General features: G+C 46.0%; 1 protein-coding gene across 1 annotated transcript in view; it reads right to left on the bottom strand.

Annotated features, from left to right (window-relative positions):
• Positions 1 to 1,604: 1,604 nt before the first annotated feature.
• VPS26B (VPS26 retromer complex component B) overlaps positions 1,605 to 20,800 on the bottom strand; it is a 50,930-nt gene continuing 31,734 nt past the window's right edge. Inside the window, exons 3-6 of the mRNA XM_068238796.1 lie at positions 17,310 to 17,474; positions 12,745 to 12,920; positions 10,670 to 10,812; positions 1,605 to 6,018 (exon numbers count right to left, since the gene is read on the bottom strand). Of these exons, the coding sequence (XP_068094897.1) occupies positions 5,872 to 6,018; positions 10,670 to 10,812; positions 12,745 to 12,920; positions 17,310 to 17,474 (631 nt within the window). The 3' untranslated portion in view covers positions 1,605 to 5,871. The remainder of the gene's footprint in view (positions 6,019 to 10,669; positions 10,813 to 12,744; positions 12,921 to 17,309; positions 17,475 to 20,800) is intronic.

Below are 20,800 nucleotides of genomic sequence, written 5' to 3'. Positions count from 1 at the left end.
TGGTCTACGTGGCGCCCCCTCAACCAGGTGGCCGCTGGTGCCTTAATTACCTACTTGGGCCCCCTCCAGCACATTTGATCTGTCGGCAACGGGCACCTGGGACCACGGAGTTTGTGTTAGGTTTAAATGGCCCCAGGAGGGGGTACAGGTAGATTGGGTTTCCAAGTGGAGCTGCTGTAAGTAGATAAACAGATCTGTTAGCAAATGCTTCTTGGTACTTTGTTTTCTTTCACACGGTGGCAGGAGGAAGCAGCTGGCAGCTGTTTGTCTGTCATTTGTAAACAATGGCCCTGACAATGCTTTATGAAAAATGCTAAAGGGGACAAAAAAAATCATTTTTTCAATATTCATCGAGGGGTATTTTTTAAGGCTGGGTCCACACTAGACACAGTTGCCGGACGGACACTGCAGTCCGGATCAGGGAAAGATTAGGGGAAGTACCCACCGTACTGCAAACTGATGAAAGTGCATCAGTTTTGCATCAGTTTCCGTTCAGGTTTTTCCCTGACAGAAAACGTCTCCATCATTAGGAAGGAGTGGGAGGATTTTTTTGGGCCAATCATAAAGCTCAGGCTATCCGTTTTCACATCCGTTTTTTGCCTGTGGAGCTGGAGATGCGTTTTCTCATTGCTTTCACTACCCCTGCGTGTATCCGTGGTCCTGATCCGTTGCGTGAAAATGCAGCAGGTCCGGACCTTCCATTCAGGTTTTGAAAACGGATCCCCGCAAACGCAGACGGATCCGTTTTTTACTTGGGTGAGGCTGGCTGCCATTTTGAACATTAGTATCCGGGACTCCGTTTTTCATCAGGTTTGAAAAACGCAGCCACGGATACGTTTCCGGACCTAGTGTGGACCAGCTCTAAAGCCCAATGCCAGCCACCATTCTGCCGAGCAGGTCCTGCACCACCAATGTCAGACATACTCCAAGAAGAATTTAAAGACCTAGTCAATAGCGGTGGTCAATAACAAAGGTTAGAGGTCTGTAATATAGCAACATAGACGGGCTACTGCAGGTTATATGACCACTTGTTTCAGAAAAACAAAGCTGTTCCTTAAAGAGAACCCGAGGTGGGGTTCTGACAATGCTATCTGCACACAGAGGCTGGGTCTGCCTATACAGCCCAGCCTCTGTTGCTATACAGATCCCCCCTAAGGTCCCCCTGCGCTCTGCTTGCCCCCATAAATCACAGCCGCGCTGTTTACCTATGTAGTGTCAGTCTCGCCGCTCCCCCCGCCTCCTGCATAGCTCCGGTCCCCGCCCGCATCCCTTCCCTCCAATCAGCGGGGAGGGAAGGGACGCCGGCGGGGCCTGGAGCTATGCAGGAGGCGGGGGGGAGCGGCGAGACTGACACTACATAGGTAAACACAGCCCGCTGCGACACGCTGCGTGTTTACAGCGCGGCTGTGATTTATGGGGGGTAGCAGAGCACAGGGGGGGCTTAGAGGGGATCTGCACAGCAACAGAGGCTGGGCAGTATAGGCAGACCCAGCCTCTGTATGCAGATAGCATTGTCAGAACCCCACCTCGGGTTCTCTTTAAAGAGAACCAGAGATGAAGCAACCTCATGTATTTTACCTTATAAATCAGTGGGAACATGACAGTAAACACCTAATCTGCTCTTTGTTACATTGTTCTCTGTTTAATTTGCCTGTTATCACCTCTAAGATAAGAATCCCGACTAAGCAGTCGGTCTGGCTTTGCTACAGAATAATTATAGCTGAGACTGTGTTCTTTGCTGTCTTCAAGTCCAAGCCTGCCCCCTGCTGGCTTTGCTCAGGAATCATTATAGCTGAGTCATTATAGCAAAGCCAGAATCAATGCTCAGTCCGGGTTTCTTATCTCAGCTAGATAACAGACACTTTTAGCAGTGAGGATGGAACAGAGAGCATGGTAAATGTTTTCTCTAATGTTCCCACTGATTTCTATGGTAAAATACACAAGGGTGCTTCGTCTCTGGTTCACTTTAAGGAAACACCATCAATAACCAAGTGTTGTAAAATGACAATATACAAATAATGTCTAAGTAGCTGTGTAAACATTCTCATACTTTTCATGTTAAATATCAGAGGTAAAAGCTGTAATTCACTGTGTGTAGGTTGTAGCTGCATTGGAACAAATCATTAGCAAAGGGGAGTCTGTGCTTCGTGAGAACTGTTACTACAGTCAGTGCTGGTCTCTGCATATCTCAGAAGACTACAGAGTATTATTCTCTGAAAGAAAAAAACAAAAAACTTTAGTATGAAAATCCTGCCTTGGTATCAGGTTTCACACACAATACAAATGTTTATGCTGCACATAACAGATACATTTCCTCTGTTCTCAGTGCATTATTCTCCTCAGACAGCTCATTAGGAGAGACAAGAAGCTGCAGTTGAAGCTAGTGAGACCTGTCACCTGCTAAATATAGCACAGGGTTAACAGATGTAGGGAGAGGGATTCCCCCCCTTCCCATCATGAACCACTGATCCATCAACCTCAGTCAGTGAATTGTGAAAGGGATTTGATAACATTAAAGGAAGAGATAAGCAGGGAAAGATATACAGCAGTACTTAGACAGACTATACCCATCCCAGTTTAAAAATAGAAGTTAAAACGTGGATTTAGACTTGCTTCAGAGTCTCTTTAAAGTGTACCTGTGACTTATAAAAAGCAAACATGAGATGCCTACCTCAGTAGAGGGAGGTATCTGGATAGCCCCTTCCCCTACGCCCTCAAGCTCGCGGTTCCAGCACTGAAATCCTCTGAACCTTTTCTACAAGGGCTTGTTTAATAGGTTCTCACAGCCTTGCTCCCATCCTTGTACGAGCGCAGCCACACTGCGAAGGTGCAAGACGGCTTTACAGTAACCTGGAGCCGCTCTGCACGTCTTTTTCCAATACATCTTGGTACAGCAATGTGAATGATTACAATTTCCATATTTACATTGAAAACCTTCATGGTAGAATGCATTAAAGGAAATTGATTAACATGTTTTAGCACTATAGCTAGTGCTAAAATGCAGCATCCACGCAGCAAAACGAGGGGTTTATACCGCCAAATCCCCTCTGCTAAGTCCGGGGAGCACTTCCAGCTTGAGGCAGAGCTTTGGGCTGTAGCTCTGCCTCTTTGCGCGTCAATCCCCGCTGATCGCCGCCTCTCCCCGCCCCTCTCAATCTTCCTTCACGGAGAGGGGCGAGGAGGCGCAGAGATCCGCGGGCAGATTGACGCGCGAAGAGGCAGAGCTGCAGCTGAAAGCTCTTCCTACCCGGGCAGCATAATTCATGACCAAGAAAGTCAGGGGGGGGGGGGTATAGACCCCTCGTTTTGCCACAGGGATGCGGCGGTTTAGCACTAGCTATAATGCTTAACATAAACAGAAGTTAAAAACGTGGATTTAGACTCGCTTCAGAGTCTCTTTAAGTCCATGCAGAGTTATATTGTGTCATGCAATAGCTCAGTGGGCAGTGTGGCTGTGTGTTACCAGACAAGGTGAATGTTGCTAAAATGCCTGTTACAAACATGTGGTCACATATCCTGAAGCAGCCCATTTAAACACTTTAACAGCAGGCCCAGAGGGTCAGCATCATGTAGTTCAGTCTATAAACGGGGGGGGGGGGGGGGGGGGGGAAGGGATGGGGGGCTTTACCCTAATAATACTCAAGGCCCAATTAAAGGCTAAACTTGAAGACACACACCAGGGCCGTTGGCGGCACTCTCGGCATTGCCAGTCAGAGCGGTTAGTTTCGTAGTGTAGTGGTGAGCGGCCTCCTCCCCTCCCTGCATATATCTGTCAGTTCCGAGATTGGACATCAGCTCCTCCCACACATCCGTCCAGCCAAAGCTCACCACATATTACCCATACTGCACTCCACCTTGTGCAGGAAGTGTGAGAGGAGGAGTGGTCAGAGCTCTGATCTGAGGAGGGGAGGGGCCTGCGCACCACGACACTATAGAAAAGGACTGCTCTGGTGAGTAAAACATGCAGGGCAGTGAGGAACTCATCAGCACTAGCCTTGCTGTCTCTGTCTGAAATGAGCCTTTGATACACAGAAATCAGAAACCGTCAGCGATTGCCTACGCAGCACCATGGCGGCATCTGTGGCTGGCATTGAGCTTTGCCAAAAGTGGAGTCTTCTTTTTCTCTTATCGTGGCTTCACCACTCGTAAACAATATGTACTGATAGATCCAAGCCTAGAGTCACGCGTTTCCAAAAACATTTACAAAGCACTACGCAATGACCAATATTCCACTTCGCTACAAAAGCTATGGCTGATTCAGGAGATGATCCTGTTTGTGTTCCCGGGAAAACTCAAACATCCAGAGGGAAAGCAAGAAAGCCAGTCGTGTTTGCAGCTTCAACATGGAAGGAGAGGAACAGCTTCCCACGTGTGTAAACACACCGGCAGGAGCCCCGGAGTCCAGGCGGTCCTCATGAGTAAACTCAACAGCAGGAGCCTCGGAGTCCAGGTGGTTCTCATGAGTAAGATCGCCGGCAGGCGCCCCGGAGTGCAGGCGGTGGTCCTCATGAGTAAACACGCCGGCAGGAGCCCCGGAGTCCAGGTGGTTGTCATGAGTAAACAAACCGGAAAGAGCCCTGGGGTCCAGGCGGTCCTCATGAGTACACACACCGGCAGGAGCCCCGGAGTCCAGGCGGTTCTCATGAGTAAACACACCGGCAGGAGCCCCGGAGTCCAGGCGGTCCTCATGAGTAAACACGCCGGCAGTAGCCCCGGAGTCCACGCGGTTCTCAGGAGTAAACATGCCGGCAGGAGCCTCGGAGTCCAGGCGGTCCTCATGAGTAAAACCGCCGGCAGGACCCCCGGAGTCCAGGCAGTTCTTATGAGTAAACACGCCGGCAGGAGCCCCGGCGGTTCTCATGAGTAAAATCGCAGGCAGGAGCCCAGGCGGTTCTCACGAGTAAACACACCGGCAGGAGCCCCGGAGTCCAGGCGGTTCTCATGAGTAAACACGCCGGCAGGAGCCCCGGAGTCCAGGCGGTTCTCATGAGTAAAACCGCCGGCAGGAGCCCCGGAGGTCCTCATTAGTAAACTCAACAGCAGGAGTCCCGGATGAGAATGAATAATATAACATGGATGTCCTGTTCAGACGCAGAGGGGAACTCTACTCCCGATCTGAGAAAGCTTATCCTGATGCTTGTGTATCACCAAATGACTAAGCGCTCTACACATTTATTTTAGATCAATGCATTTGGTTATTTATGCTGTTGCTTCATGATGTAAGGGAGCGGATGTAAAATGATTTTCACTTGACATTTTTTTTTGAATGAGTAAATGTTAACACTTTCCTTTACCTATACAGAAGTTGACATTAACATCATCATCCTGATAAAGTTGAGGACGGGAAGTCATGCAGAGTAGTGCTTCCTGTCACCGATCAGGGCCAATAAATGCTTGGAATGGATAAGGGAGGTTGGATTACTGGCACTGAGACACCAACAGTAGAGGTCTGGACTGACTACAAAACCACAAGGCGACAAAGGTGCTGTCCGCACACAGGCGCATGTCCATGGAAAGGCCGGCCCCTGTGGGGTTTTTTATATCCCTCTTGGGTGTGTAGGATGGATGTGATGGGCATCAATGGCTGAATGACCTGACTATTACAAGGCAATGAGCATAAAAATTATCAACGTAAAAGGTTAAAAGGGAACGGTCGTGCGCGTCTTCCCCCACCCTCCCCCAAGTCACTGAATGTCAAGTTTTAGCAGCTGGAGGAGTGGCTGGCGACGCCCTGTAAATGAAGCTGACCACACCCCTCCGTGAGACTGACCCACCGCGTGTCCATGTGAGCACTGGTGGTAAAGGTGGGTCTCGGAGCTGTCCAGCCTGAGGACTTCGTCAGTGGAGATGCGTCCTGCTGCCAGCCAGCGGTCACTTATTCTCAGGGTCTCCTGAGGCAGCACCGCTGTATTGTGGCCGGTTGTCTGGGTGGGTTCCCTCGAATCGCTGAGAGGCTATGGCAGCCTGGTGAGACATGCTTTTCCTCACGATGTCCCCTTTACGCCATAATACCACCTCCTAGAACAACAAGCACATGGTGTGAGAGGTGAGGACCAGAACATCCGAGGATGGCAAAGAGACAGCGGGAGAGATGGAAGGTGGGTGAGAGACAGAATAGTGGGGCTAGAAAAGAGAGAAGAGAGAGACAGAGAACACAAACCGAGAAGAAAGAACAAAGAAGAGAAGCAAGAAAAGAAAACATAGACAAAGGAAAGAAGGACGACCGAGAGCCCAATAAAGAGTAGTAGATCAATATACCAGGAGATAAATAGTATGTTATAGTCAATGGGAATAGTTAAATAAAAAAAGCCAGATAATTATTTTTCGCCTTATAAGAAGCTCCAGAATATAAGACGCACCCAGGTTTTGAGGCCAAAAACCACGGGAAAAAAAATATATATTCTAAACCTGCTGCGTCTATATTCCAGGAGCGTCTTGTAGGTGTTCCACCCCAATTAATGTCCTCAGGAGTCCCCCATGTGCCCTCAGGTGTCCCCAGTGTGGTCCCCATTTGTCCTCAGGTGTCCCCTATAAGCCATTAGGTGTTCCCAGTATGTCCCTCATGTGTCCTCAGTGTCCATTAGTATGGTGGCATGTATATCTAAGTGTTGCTGCCCGAATCACTGCCTGGCTCCCCGTGTGGTCTGCGCTACCCCATTCTCCCCTCCCCGCCTTGTGTTTGCGCTCCCCCCGGGTGTCAGCATAGTGGCAGTCATACTCACTCTGAACTCCAGCCGCTCTCCGGAACGCAGACCTGGTCTCCTCTCTGTCCCTCCTCTAGTGATGGCTTCACCAATGACACGTATTACAGAAGCCATCACTAGAGGGGTGACAGAGAGGAGACCAGGTCTGCATTCCTGGAGAGCGGCTGGAGTAAGTATGACTGCTGCTATGCTGACACCCGGGGGGAGCGCAAACACAAGCAAGGGGGGGGGGGGGGGGGTGTGGAATGCACATAAGTGGGGAGGGGACCAAACGCAAATTGGTGAGGGGAGAATGGGATAGCGCGGACCACACAGTGATTCCGACGGAACACTGATATATACATACCACCACACTAATTACACGGGGAAGGGGGGAGTGGACCACACAGCAAGCTAATGCAGGGAATCTCCGACGTGACAGCGGGTCGCGGTCTGTATCGGTGGGCGTACGTAAGTCGCGGATTCCCTGCATTTGCCGCATAAGATACAGGGACTTTTTCTCCCTATTTTTTGGGGGGAAAAAGGTGCGTCTTATCCGGTGGAAAATACGGTACCTAAGGAAAGGAAAGGTCCTGGGTCCTATAGGGCCTGCCCTCTCCTCTCACAGTCCCGTCCGTTATGCGCCGACTCCCCCCTTTGAATTCCCCGCCATGTGGGACTTCAGAAGCCGAGTCTTTTCAAAGAAAGGCGCTCCATACTGCACATGCGTGAGTGCGCAAAAGAGGGCGCCTTGAGCGTGCACAGTATGGAGCAACCCAGTCTTCGGGAGCACTTTGGCTTCCAAAGACGTCTGAAGTGGCAGAGAGAGCAATATTTGATCGAATTGGTCACATACTGCTACCAGGGAAGCGAGCGCTGGAACGGGGACCGGGAGAGGAGCGGCAAGGCTCTATAGGACCCACAGCCTTAGGTAAGTATCTGGCCGATTTATTTTGTATAATCAATTCCCATTGACTTTAAGAGGAATAATACAAACCAGGGTTACCGCTAAGACAACCCCTGAGTAGACAGGTGGGGAGATTAGACCCAACCCCAGTGAGGTTAAAGGATACCCAAAGTGACATGTGAGATAGACATGTGTATGTACGGTGCCTAGCACACAAATAACTAGGCTGAGTTCCTTTTTTCTTTCTCTGCCTGAAAGAGTTAAATATCAGGTATGTAAGTGGCTGACTCAGTCCTGACTCAGACAGGAAGTGACTACAGTGTGACCCTCACTGATAAGAAATTCTTCTTTTTATCTCTTTCTTGCTCTCAGAACCCATTTTCTGCTAAGAAGGTGTTTTATAGTTGGAATTTCTTATCAGTGAGGGTCACACTGTAGTCACTTCCTGTCTGAGTCAGGACTGAGTCAGCCACTTACATACCTGATATTTAACTCTTTCAGGCAGAGAAAGAAAAAAAAGGAACACAGCCTAGTTATTTGTGTGCTAGGCACTGTACATACACATGTCTATCTCATCATGTTACATGTCAGTTCGGGTATCCTTTAAGAAGTCGTTCTCTGTAATAAAGAAAAGGGTGACACCCCTCACCAAGAGTGGACAAACCGCAGCAAAAATTAAAGTACCAGAGATGCTAAGAAGGAAAAAATACATTAAAAACTGGTTAAAATGAAGACATAAACTTACCTCCTGTTTCATGGTCAGTTAAAAAAAAGGGGGGGGGGGACTTTTATTGATCATTTATTAAACTCCAAAACCGCGACATTTCACGGGACGCTATATGATGGAGTATCTGGGAGGCCTGTCAAGCAAATGCTACAATTTTCTGCTGCAAAATCTCATATCCTATATTTGCCTGAGGAAGCATGTTACACCCCATGAAACGCCTCACACTTCTGGAGTTTTATAAATGATCAATAAAAGTTAATGTAAAAAAAAATTCTGACTGTTTGGGTCATCAAGCTTAAAGAGGAACTCCAGTAAAATAATGTAATAAAAAAGTGCTTCATTTTTACAATAACTATGTATAAATGATTTAGTCAGTGGTTTTTCCCATTGTAAAATCTTTCCTCTCCCTGATTTACATTCTGACATTTATCACATGGCGACATCTTTCCTGCTGGCAGGTGATGCCACTGGAAGGAGATGCTGCTTGCTTTTTTGGCAGTTGGAAACAGCTGTAAACATTTATTTCCCACAATGCAACGAGATTCACAGACAGGAAACTGCCAGGACCATGGTCCTCATTTTCTTGTGGGAGGGGTTTCACCACAATATCAGCCATACAGCGCCCCCTGATGATCCGTTTGTGAAACGGAAAAGATTTCTCATGGGAAAGGGGATATCAGCTACTGATTGGGATGAAGTTCAATTATTGGTCCCAGTTTCTCTTTAAAGAGTAACTGTTAGCCCCCAAATTGAAATTTAAAACACTATTGCAATGTTTTATTTATTATATAAGTGAGCCAAAAAGCCAATGTACAAGTTAAAAATCAATCTAATTTTGTTACTATCTAACCTTTTCCCCCAGCTCCGGACGCAAGCCGCATATCAGATACTGTAGCATGCAGAGCATGCCTATGTCTGCCCGACCCCCCTCTCCCCCCCAGGACCAGGTGCCGATATATTCTCCCCACCGGGGGAGCTGGGGGAAAAGGTTAGATAGTAACAAAATTAGATTGATTTTTAACTTGTACATTGGCTTTTTGGCTCACTTATATAATAAATAAAACATTGCAATAGTGTTTTAAATTTCAATTTGGGGGCTAACAGTTACTCTTTAAGTCCACCACTGGCTCCTTTTTAACCAGTTTTTGATGTATTTTAGCCTTGTTACCATCTCTGGTACTTAAATTGTTGCTGCCAAAGGAAAGAAAGAGGGTGACAGAAAAGAGAGAGAGAGAAGAAAAGAAGTGAGAGGATGACGGTAAAGGGTGAGGGAAGGAAGAAGAAAGAGAAGGACCAAAGATGGACAAAAGCCTAAGGGATGGGGAGAAGATTAGGCAGAAACAAAGAAAATGGACGAGGGGTAGGGGGGACTAAGCAGACACACAAACTGAAATATAGGCGTCAATTCATCAAAGGCTGTTCAATAAAAAAAAACAAGTTGAGAAAATACCGCATTTGGTATTTTAGACTTTTTTTTGCCAATTCACCAATATTTTCACAGGTGCGGTAGAAGTTCAGTAATTTACCGAAGCCCACTGACAAAAACCTGTTCAGTAACAGCAGAGCAGTGTGGAGTTGTCTCTGCGTTGTCACATGCTGCTCCCTGAAGGCATTACAATGGTAAGAGGCATCCTGACATTTAGATGTATACGTTTGTTATACTGCCTCTGCTCCCTCTGAATCTGTCTATTAGTCTTTCTTAGCATTTTATTTAATTGCCACAGCTTAGAAGAACTTCCAGGAGACATTACACATGCCATGCTTAGGTGATTTCCCCAGTAGCTCCTCCGCATCTTCAAACAGGAACCTAAGGGCTTAAAGGGCCAAAGGGCTGCGGGGGAAACCTGTTTTGTTCCGAATTCTCTGCTCACTGCCCGGGGGGTAGAAACGCTTGTTCCACTCGACAAGCCTGCACAACCTATTAGCATCAGATCAGCGGGACTTGCAGGAGACAAGGGCTGTTTCTATTGGCTTCTGCTCCTTTCAGTCATAGGTGATCCGTCTCTGCTCCTGTGAATCCCATGCTGATTCTGACAGCGGAGAACTGCCGGTAATGAACGAACATGGAACTGTGTCTTACCGCATGCTGTAACCTTCATGAATTGACATTTACTGACATTTGTTGAGGTGTTTACCGCACAAGTCGGCAATTTAAGCTTTCTATGCAGTAACAGCTTTTATGAATTAACATCTTCCTAAGTGCTTGGTCAGCTGTTTTCAGCATTATAGAATGCGGTAATGCTTGATGAATTGACGCCATAGAGACTGAAACTGACCCACAAACCCCCTCTGGCTGATTTCACATTAGCACCGCCCACAATGAGCGGCGGCACTCCCCATCTCCAGACTTGCCTGCTGCTTGAAGTAGCGCCTCTCCTCCTCGTCTATGAGAACCAGATTGAGGTAATAGCGCACACTGAACTTCTTGTTGATGTCCCTCATGGTTGGCGTCAGCTCGTAGCCGGCCAGGAAGAGCCGGATTGGTATGGATTCACCTACAGAGAAGAGATGAGCAGCATGAGCATTACTATGGCCAGCAATACACACTAATGGTGTACAGAGGGGACCCTCCTCCCTCAAGCCTCACCCAGTCATCTCTATTATATCATGGTAAAGCTCCATAGAGAGACTCCTTAAAGAGAGACTGAAGTCTCTCAAAATTCAGGATTTTATTTTAAAAATCTCTTTAATATCAATGCCGTAACTAAAACGCTGCATCCCCGCGGCTGAACACTCAATCAATCCCCCCAAACTCCCCGGGGCACATTGTGGGGATCGCTTCCGTGAAGAGGCAGAGCTTCCAGCTGCAGCTCTGCCTCTATACAAGTCCATCAGCACTGATCGCCTCCTCTCCCCGTCCTCTCTTAGTCTTCTTTCACTGAGAGGGGCGGGAGAGAGGCGGAGATACAAGCAGATTCACGCGCATGGAGGCAGAGCTGCAGCTCAAAGCTCTGCCTCCCTGGGAAGCAACATTTTTGCTGGGGAGTTTGGGGTGATTTAGTTGTGTGCAGCCGCGGGGATGCAGCGTTTTAGTTAGGAATTGATGTTAAAGAGATTTTAAAATAAAAACCTGAATTTTATGAGACTTCAGAGTCTCTTTAAAGTGGTCGGAAACTCAGCATTTGTTCTTTGCTCGAAAACATTCCTTACAGCTTTAAACCTACTACCACGAAAACATTTTGTAGCAGAACGGCGTTCAAACAGTTGAACACAGCACTTTGCTCTGCAGCTGGTGATCTGCATCCAAAGAGAAGATAACATCTTTTGTATACATTCCTGTGTTGTTACATTCTTAGCTGATCTGAAAACAAACTCTCTGTGCTTCCTGCATACACACCCTTCAGAAGAGCGCACTAGAAGATTTTAAATAAAATAAAATTTGACTTTACTTTGGGAACTTGTTAATTTGTAAATGGACAATAAATAGTAGAAAAACACGTTGAATTTGAATCCACTTTGAAGAAAACCTGAAGTGAAAATAAACTTATGGGATAATGAACTGTATGTGTAATACAGCTAAGAGACAGAATATTAGCAGCAAAGGAAAAAAAAAGTCTTAAGTTGTTTTCCAGCACAGGAAGAATTAAAGAGAGTCTGAAGCGAGAATAAATCTCGCTTCAGACCTCATAGATAGCAGGGGCATGTATGCCCCTGCTAAACCGCCGCTATCCCGCGGCTTAACGGGGGTCCCTGATCCCCCAAATCCCCTTGTTTCAGCGGGGGAGCGCTTCCTGGTTGGGGCAGGGCTAACCGCCGCAGCCCTGCCCCACGCGCGTCTATCAGCGCGTATCTCCGCCTCTCCCCCGCCCCTCTCAGTCTTCCTTCACTGAGAGGGGCGGGGGAGAGGCAGCGATGCGCCGCTGATAGACGCGACTGGAGGCAGGGCTGCAGCCGTTAGCCCTGCCTCCAGGAGCGACCAAGTCTGCGACCAAGTCTCGCAGTGGGGGGTTTGGGGGTGAAGTGACCCCTGTTTAGCGGCGCTATAGCGGCGGTTTAGCAGGGGCACACGTGCGCCTGCTAACCATGATCCCTGAAGCGAGAATTATTCTCGCTTCAGAGTCTCTTTAATAAAAAACTTCTGTTATCTATGCAAAATAGCTCCTCTTGACCCACTGAGTTGAATACAGTCCTGTTTTCAGAAGCACTTACACATCAAAGAAACAGTGAGAGGCAGCTTGAGAAAAGGTTTTACTGCAGGAAAGTGCAAAGGGTCATCATCTCTGCTTTGTTTTATAGCGTGCCAGACAGAGTGTGGTGTCTAAACTGCAAGTATGACAGAATGATGCAATGTGGTGAAAAAAAAAAACTTCAATAATCCCACTAACAACTTATCTCAGTGCCGAAATTCACACGTGTTGAAATGACACACTTCCTAAAACCTCTGGAAATGATTTTATCATAGCGTTTCAGCTGTTCCCGCTCCTCACCTCTCACCGGTGCTCCGTCCATGATCTCGTATTTGGCGATGGTGTCATTTTCATGGTACACGTTGGGCCCTGTGCCGGTTGTTTCCCGTTTAATAATGTCGATCTCCATGTGCTTTATCTTGATCCGCACCAGCAGGAAGTAGATCTTGCCTACGATTACATCTTTGAGGTGATATCTGTAAGTGCACAAGCGTTAGTGACCAGAGGACCTAAAGACCACCTCAATTTACATCATTCTGTGACAAGTACTCTGATGAAAAGAAAAGTACTACTGAAGGAGGCTGCCATATTTATTTCCTTTTAAACAATGCACACTGCCGGGTTGTCCTGCTAAAGCTCTGCCTCTGACTGGATTAACTGCATGCTTGTTTCTATTGTTATTCAGACACTACTGCAGCCAAAGAGATCAGCAGGACTGTCAGGAAGTCCACTTCAGCCCTCAGTGTTTTTTCACCTCATGCATTATTTCAGCGCTCCTCCCATTCATTCTCCAATAACTTTATTACTACTTATCGCAACAAAATGATCTATATCCTCTTTTTTTCTGCCACCAATTAGGCTTTTTTTTTGGGGTGGTACATTTTGCTAAGATTTTTTTTTCTAAACATATTTTAACGGTAATATTATGAAACAAAATAAAAAAATTCATACTCAGATTTCGACCATTATAGTTTTAAAATACATGCTATCATAATTAAAACCCAGGTATTGTATTTGCCCATTTGTCCTGGTTACTACACAGTTTAAATCATGTCCCTATCACAATGTATGGTGCCGATATTTTATTTGGAAATAAAGGTGAGTTTTTTTCAGTTTTGTGTCCATCACTAATTACAAGCCCATGAATTAAAACATAATAGTAATATACCCTATTGACATACATATTTAAAAAGTTCAGAACCCAAGGTAACTATTTATGTTTTTTTTTTTAATTGTACATTTTTTTATCAAAAGTTTTATTTGGGTATTTTTGGGAGAGTATGGGATGTTAGGAGTTGATTTTAAATCATGATTACAACAAAAAGGAAATGTGTGCATCAACCAAGTTTAACCCTAACAAATCTGGCAACCACTTTGCGGTATTGGTTTTAACCGGATGTCTCCCTCCTTCCTTGAAAAAGCGGGGTAACGCCCACGAAACTAGTGGGTCCGTTTGAGGGAACCCTCTGCCTCTCTCTGCCTTCACCTTGCCTGCCTCCTATCCACCATTACTGGGCTAAGTATATCTTCTTATTTCACTATGGACTGCCACAGTAGTTTCACTGGTCCTGCCTATCACTAATTGTGTCACTATTTTTCAGGGTAAATTGTTGTTTTTTTATTCATATATTTCAGGAATTTTTGTGCTATTGGTTGTATATTCTTGTTGATTTATTCATTAAAGAGGAGCTGTTAGGTATAAGGTCTCAGAGAAAATAAACACATATATCAGTAGCTAAAGATTGGCTGTACTTACATTACATATGCATTTCACTGTCCACGTTTGGATTTCACAGAATTTGTATATAGTATATGCAGAGATAGATGCTCCTGACAGCTCATGGCAGGCTCCATGTTTTTCTGTCAAATGTGTCCTCATGTCCTGCCTGCTTCCTGATCACAGATAAGCTTGTACTTGAACAACACAGTGTGCAGTGAATATTAATGAGCCATGTGGCTAGGAACAATAGCTGACTCCTGCAGTGTACTCTGCCCGAGATTTATCAGTGCTAAGAGATTACAAGCTGCTGTAACGTCTCATTAGCAGCTGAGGGGAGAGCCCCAGAATGCTTTGCAGTATGGTATGCGGCTTGCGTCTTCTTAAGAATAACAGCCTTGCTGATAAGCACACATCAAAGGTAACTGAGATTTTTATCTTCACTAATGGCTTTTGGGCTTCCTTCTAAACTGTTTAACACAGGAGAATAGAGGTTTAAATTAGCTTCTGCAGCCTGACAGTTACTCTTTAAGCACAGGCATATGACAAGGGAACTTTGTCTCTATTTTCACACATTTCATATTTATGCTGAACCCGGGTTCTTTCCGATTAGGGCACAGTTCCTGAGCCCTTTGAGGATAATAACTATTATTATCGGATATAGGTGGTTTGCAAAAATGTATATATGCACGGTAAGAATGTTTTTGACACATGTATTTCTCTGGCAGAGAGTTGAGACATGGGGGTTATTGTGTGTATTTTAATTGATTTTAATCATGAATGTTTTGTGAAGTGTACCCTATATAGAACTTTTTGTAACAATAAATATTACTATATTTGATAAATTTCAATACATTATCCTGAGTGGTGCTTTTTTACAGGGTTTCTTTTCTCTTCTACTGTATATACATGTTGTTGGACTCTAGCACACTGCAGGCATATACAGGTGTTGCAGACACATTTCTTCAATTGGTTTTAACCCTGCAAACTTTGGCATGCGAAAGCAAATGCTTATTTGCATGAGCTATGTCTCGTGAGTAGCCAATTAGGCCAAATTTGCAAAGCCAGATTAGTCAGGTGTTACTTGGTTTGATGCACGGTTAAAATCTCTATAAAGTGTAGTGTTTCATTTCTATCCCCCTTTGAAGGCGGGTGGTGAATGGCTTGTTCTAGGAGGTGAGAGCCCTGGAGTGAGCTGTCTGCGCCTGCCCCCCCCCCCCCCCCCTTGGAGTGTTGTGTGAAGCTTGGAGTGGCCCATGCTTCACTCCTTTCTCATGTGTTTGCTCCCAAGTCGTGCTCATGTAGCAGAACACAATGGACGTTAAAGGGAAGGTTCAGGGAGGGTGGCTAAAAAATAAAAATCAATTTCCACTTACCTGGGGCTTCCTCCAGCCCGTGGCAGGCAGGAGGTGCCCTCGCCGCCGCTCCGCAGGCTCCCGGTGGTCTCCGGCGGCCGACCCGACCTGGCCAGGCCGGGCTCTTCTGCACTCCAAGGCCCGGCACTTCTGCGTCCCACGCCGGCGCGCTGACGTCATCGGACGTCCGCCGGGCTGTACTGCACAGGCGCAGAACTACTGCGCCTGCGCAGTACAGCCCGGAGGACGTCCGATGACGTCAGCGCGCCGGCGTGGGACGCAGAAGTGCCGGGCCTTGGAGCGCAGAAGAGCCCGACCTGGCAGCCGGCCTAGCCAGGTCGGGTCGGCCACCGGGAGCCTGCGGAGCGGCGGCGAGGGCACCTCCTGCCTGCCACGGGCTGGAGGAAGCCCCAGGTAAGTGGAAATTTATTTTTATTTTTTAACCACCCTCCCTGAACCTTCCCTTTAAGGTAAGTGCCTGTTTTTAAATTTTGGGAGGTGGGAGCAGGCGGCTCTTCCCGGCGCTGGCCACGCTTGGGGGGTCACCTGCACCTCCCTGCCTCCCCCTCTGGGGTGCCGCTGTGGTTCCCAGGCAGTGAGAGAGCTTGGGGCCCTGCGGTTCCTCCGGTTGTATAGGGGCATTGGGAAGCTTCTTCATGGCACTCCTGGATAGTGCTAATGTAGCATGAACTAATCCCCACGGGGTGACCGCTTTGCGGTATTAGTTTTAGACCCTGCATATGTTGGCATGCGAAAGCAAATGCATATTTCCATGAGCTGTCTCGTGATCAGCCAATTAGGCCAAATTTGCAAAGCCAGATTTGTCAGGTGTTACTTGGTTTGATACACACATAAATTCTCTATAAAGTGATTTTATATCATGTGTAGGTCTGTTTTTGTAAAATACATGTATATGTAAGTGTCATTTTACTATTTACTCATTTTTCTGCATTCCCATTCATTGATCTCCGGGATAACGAGCGTGACGAGTACCCCGCGGGTGAACGTGCAATCAGCTGCGGTGAAGAGTTTTTTTCATGGAAGTAGCATGCACTCTTGGAAGTAGGCGCTAGGTCCTAAATGCTAAAGTGGTTAAAAAGAAATATACTGGGGAGGGGCTCCTCCTGGCTACCCATACTTGGGGATGAAGGGGGGTTATTGTGGCTACCTATACTGAGGGGGTGACTTATACTGTGGGGGTGGGGGGGGGGGGGCTCTGGCTACCTTATACTGGGGGCCACATCTGGCTGCCTATATTGGGAGAGGGTGCTACTGATGACTACCTATACTGGATTGCCCTTCTGGCTACCTATACTGATGTGAGTACCTCTGACTACCTATATTGAGGTGATTACATATGACTATAATGGCGGGGGCTTCTGGTCTCACACTGTGGGTACCTCTAGCTACCTAAAACTGGAAGGGGAAGGTAGCCTTTCAAATTTTCTTTGGTGGGGCATGACCAAACTTTTCTATGGGGTCCCATGATTTCTGGCTCCACCCCCTGCTTCCTTTTCTTACAGAACATACAGTTTCTGCCATAGACCTCAACATCTTCTACCAAGAAGCTGAACCACTTCTCTGTTACGGAACCAGTACTTGGTCAACCCTCTGGTCTAGTGTTAGTCTGTGGCAGGAAATGGAAGCAGGTAGCTCCATGCTACAGGAAGATGGCGGACAATGTCCTATCTCCATTCCAGAAGCTACCTGTGCCCTGTGAAGCATGCATTCTGGGCGGAGTGACTCTTTACATTTCAGTCACATGGTTCTCTATGGGAATGCCGGAATCTTACTTGGACTTGTTGTATTCAAACTCGATGTGCAGACAATCCTCGATGCCCACTTCCATCTTGATGGAGGAGTTCAGCTCTGGATAGGTGCTCAGCGTGTGGACAACGATGTCCATCTCCTTCCCGATGTCATTCAGGCGACGGCTGAGGGTCGCACGCAGGAAGTACCTGAGGGAAGCGCAGGGACAGAATGAAGGAAAAGGTTCCCAAAGCAAAGGTGCACATTTCAGGAGAGTCCTGAAACTGAAATTCAGGTTCATGTATCAGAAATAATACAGCGTAGGTGTTACTTCCTCACTACCGGAATGTAAAAGCCACGTGTCTCCCCTGCTGATGGCAGTACAGGTATCCTCGGTTAACAAACAAGAAAAGGACTGTCGGCTCGTTCTTAACCTAAATAACAATTGAAGCTGATAACTGATAACAATTGAAGTTTCTTAAAGAGACTCCGTAACAAAAATTGCATCCTTTTTTCTACCATCCTACAAGTTCCAAAAGCTATTCTAATGTGCTCTGGCTTACTGCAGCACTTTGTACTATCACATTCTCTGTAATAAATCAACTTATCTCTCTCTTGTCAGACTTGTCGGCCTGTGTCTGGAAGGCTGCCAAGTTCTTCAGTGTTGTGGTTCTGCTATGAACTCCCCCTTCCAGGCCCCTCTATGCACACTGCCTGTGTGTTATTTAGGATTAGAGCAGCTTCTCTCTGCTCTCTTATCTTTTACAAGCTGGATAAATCGTCCTCTGAGCTGGCTGGGCTTTCACATACTGAAGAATTACAAACAAGGGCAAAGCTGTTTGCAGGAAGAAACGAGCAGCCTGAAACTTCAGTGGAAGATAGCTGCAGGGGGAAAGAAACACACAAATGATCTCTTGAGATTCAAAAGGAAGGGTGTATACAGTCTGCTTGTGTATGGATGTATTTTCTATGTGTGGACATACTGTACATCAACCTACTTCCTGTTTTGGTGGCCATTTTGTTTGTTTATAAACAAACTTTTTAAAACAGTTTTTAACCACTTTTAATGCGGCGGGGAGCGGCGAAATTGTGACAGAGGGTAATAGGAGATGTCCCCTAACGCACTGGTATGTTTACTTTTGTGCGATTTTAACAATACAGATTCTCTTTAACCCTCCTGTTGGTACGCAGTTTCTGAGGCTGCGTCCTCGGGAGGGATTTTTTGAATTTAAAGGGAACCTGAACTGAGAAGGATATGGATTTTTCCTTTTAAAATAATGCCAGTTTCCTGGCTCTCCTGCTGATCCTGTGTTTCTAATACTTTCAGCCACAGCCCCTGAACAAGCATGCAGATCAGGTGCTCTGACTGAAGTCAGACTGGATTAGCTGCATGCTTGTTTCAGGTGTGTGATTCAGCCATTACTGCATCCAAAGAGATCAGTAGGACTGCCAGGTAACTGGCATTGTTTAAAAGGAAACATCCATATCCCTCTCAGTTTAGGTTCCCTTTAAGTTGTTTAAAGAGAATCTGTACTCTAAAATTCTTACAATACAATAAAAAGCATACCATTCTATTCATTATGTTTAGGAAAAAAGACCAGAGGCGCCAGAAAGAGTAAAAACATATAGGTTTAAAAACCCGGGGGGAGGTAAACTCACCACCCGTTTCACAGACACAAAACCAATCGAGACCACAATATTTGGTCAAAAATATTCACAGTTTATTAGTACTCCCAGGTGCTACGCGTTTCACGGGATTATCCCGCTTCCTCAGGCAATCAAACAGGAGTACAAGCTAAAGAGATACAAAACAATAATATACATAAATATCGGCCCCAAAAGCTTGTAATGACTTAAACAACTAAACAACGGAATAAAGTGCAGGTATCAGTATGGATATGTAGTTTAGATTTATGATAATTGAGAATCATTAGGATATCAATATATACACAAACGCTACCAGACAGTGCCTTAATACAGACATTTACACTATTTGTCCCATGGACCACTATTCAATAGTTCCTTTTGTAAATAGTGGCTAAAAAGATGGCTATAGTCTATTGCTAAATATAGGTAACCAGGTTAAAAGGTCTAGCATAAATAGAATAATCGACAGGGGTATACTTAAATAAAATACAATACAATACTGTATAGGTGTATACTAAAATAAAATACAATGCTGTATAAGTATAAGCATAATAAAGACCTGTCCAACATGGACAAAGTAGGAAACACTCACCAATTGGGGGTCTGGAGCAAGTATGAGCGCCTCAGTGGGAGAGCGAGGTTTACTGAGTGCTATAAATAACGTGTAGGCGCGGGGAACGCCGTCTCCGCAATGTTCTCATCAACTTCCGCTATACTAAGCGGAAGTGATGTGTGTCGCGCATGCGCCGGAAGGTATCAGCGCCATCTTGGAAGCGGGACGCTGTGGGCAACGCGTCCGCCGCTTGTAGGCGGCTATCCCATGCGTCTACGCGCCCAACATGGCGCGTATACATACAAGTTAGCGGCGCTGTATGCGCCTAAAACGCCATGGAAACGTCTCAACGTTTTTATATATCTAAATATCTAAATTATGCGGATTGACCAGGTGGTGGGGACTCTGATCGGGGGGGTATGTGCAAACATCTAGACATCATTAGGTATAACAAAACTGGGGGGATCCTGCTCAATGGAATTTTGTATATAAATCTCATTTTTTTGCACTTATCACAACATTTAAAAATATAAAAAACATATATATCCCGCAAATGAACAAACAGAAATGACACAACCCACAGTATCAAAAACACAAGGAATGTACAAAACAGCAGTTACAGATATATATGTTATAAAAAACAATAAACTGGAAAACCCATATAAATAAACATGACATAGATAAAAAAAATAAACATAATCAGAGATAAGAATGAATAAAATTATGATAACAAAAACCATTGTTATCTCAGCAGATCAAATCGATAAAAGAGAGGACACCTATACTAAAACTTTATCAATCGTGGTGCAACTACAAGCACGCATAAAGCCAAATATTGTTAGGGTATAGATATCGTATTCATTCTTTGGGCTAAAACGCTTTCTCCAAAACCTCGTTAAGACCGTTCGGAACCAGACTTTTTAGGATATTGATCCAGTAGATCTCCTTCTGGCGCAAGGCTTCAAAAGTATTAGGGATGTGTGGGGAAATCGCCTCGATAAAGGTAATACGGAATAGCAACGGATTGTGATCATGGTGCGTGCCAAAGTGTCTGGAGACGCTGTGAAGTGCTAGATTATTAATAATATTCCTCTTGTGCTGGCCGACCCTGCTGCGGGCCTCCTGGGTAGTGCGGCCCACATATTGGAGGCCGCACGGGCAGGAAATGAGATAGACGATAAACCGGGAGTCGCAATTAATGTGTTGTTTAATTGGGTAAACACTTGATGTAACAACTGAGTGGAAGGTATTAGTATCATTCACAAACTGGCAGGCGGTGCAACGGGGCTTGTTACATGGATGTGAACCCGATGCAACACTGCCTTTAGGCTGTGC

The sequence above is a fragment of the Hyperolius riggenbachi genome, chromosome 6, assembly GCF_040937935.1.
Source record: "Hyperolius riggenbachi isolate aHypRig1 chromosome 6, aHypRig1.pri, whole genome shotgun sequence".
NCBI lineage: Eukaryota > Metazoa > Chordata > Amphibia > Anura > Hyperoliidae > Hyperolius > Hyperolius riggenbachi.
This window is presented reverse-complemented; position numbering and strand designations above follow the sequence as displayed.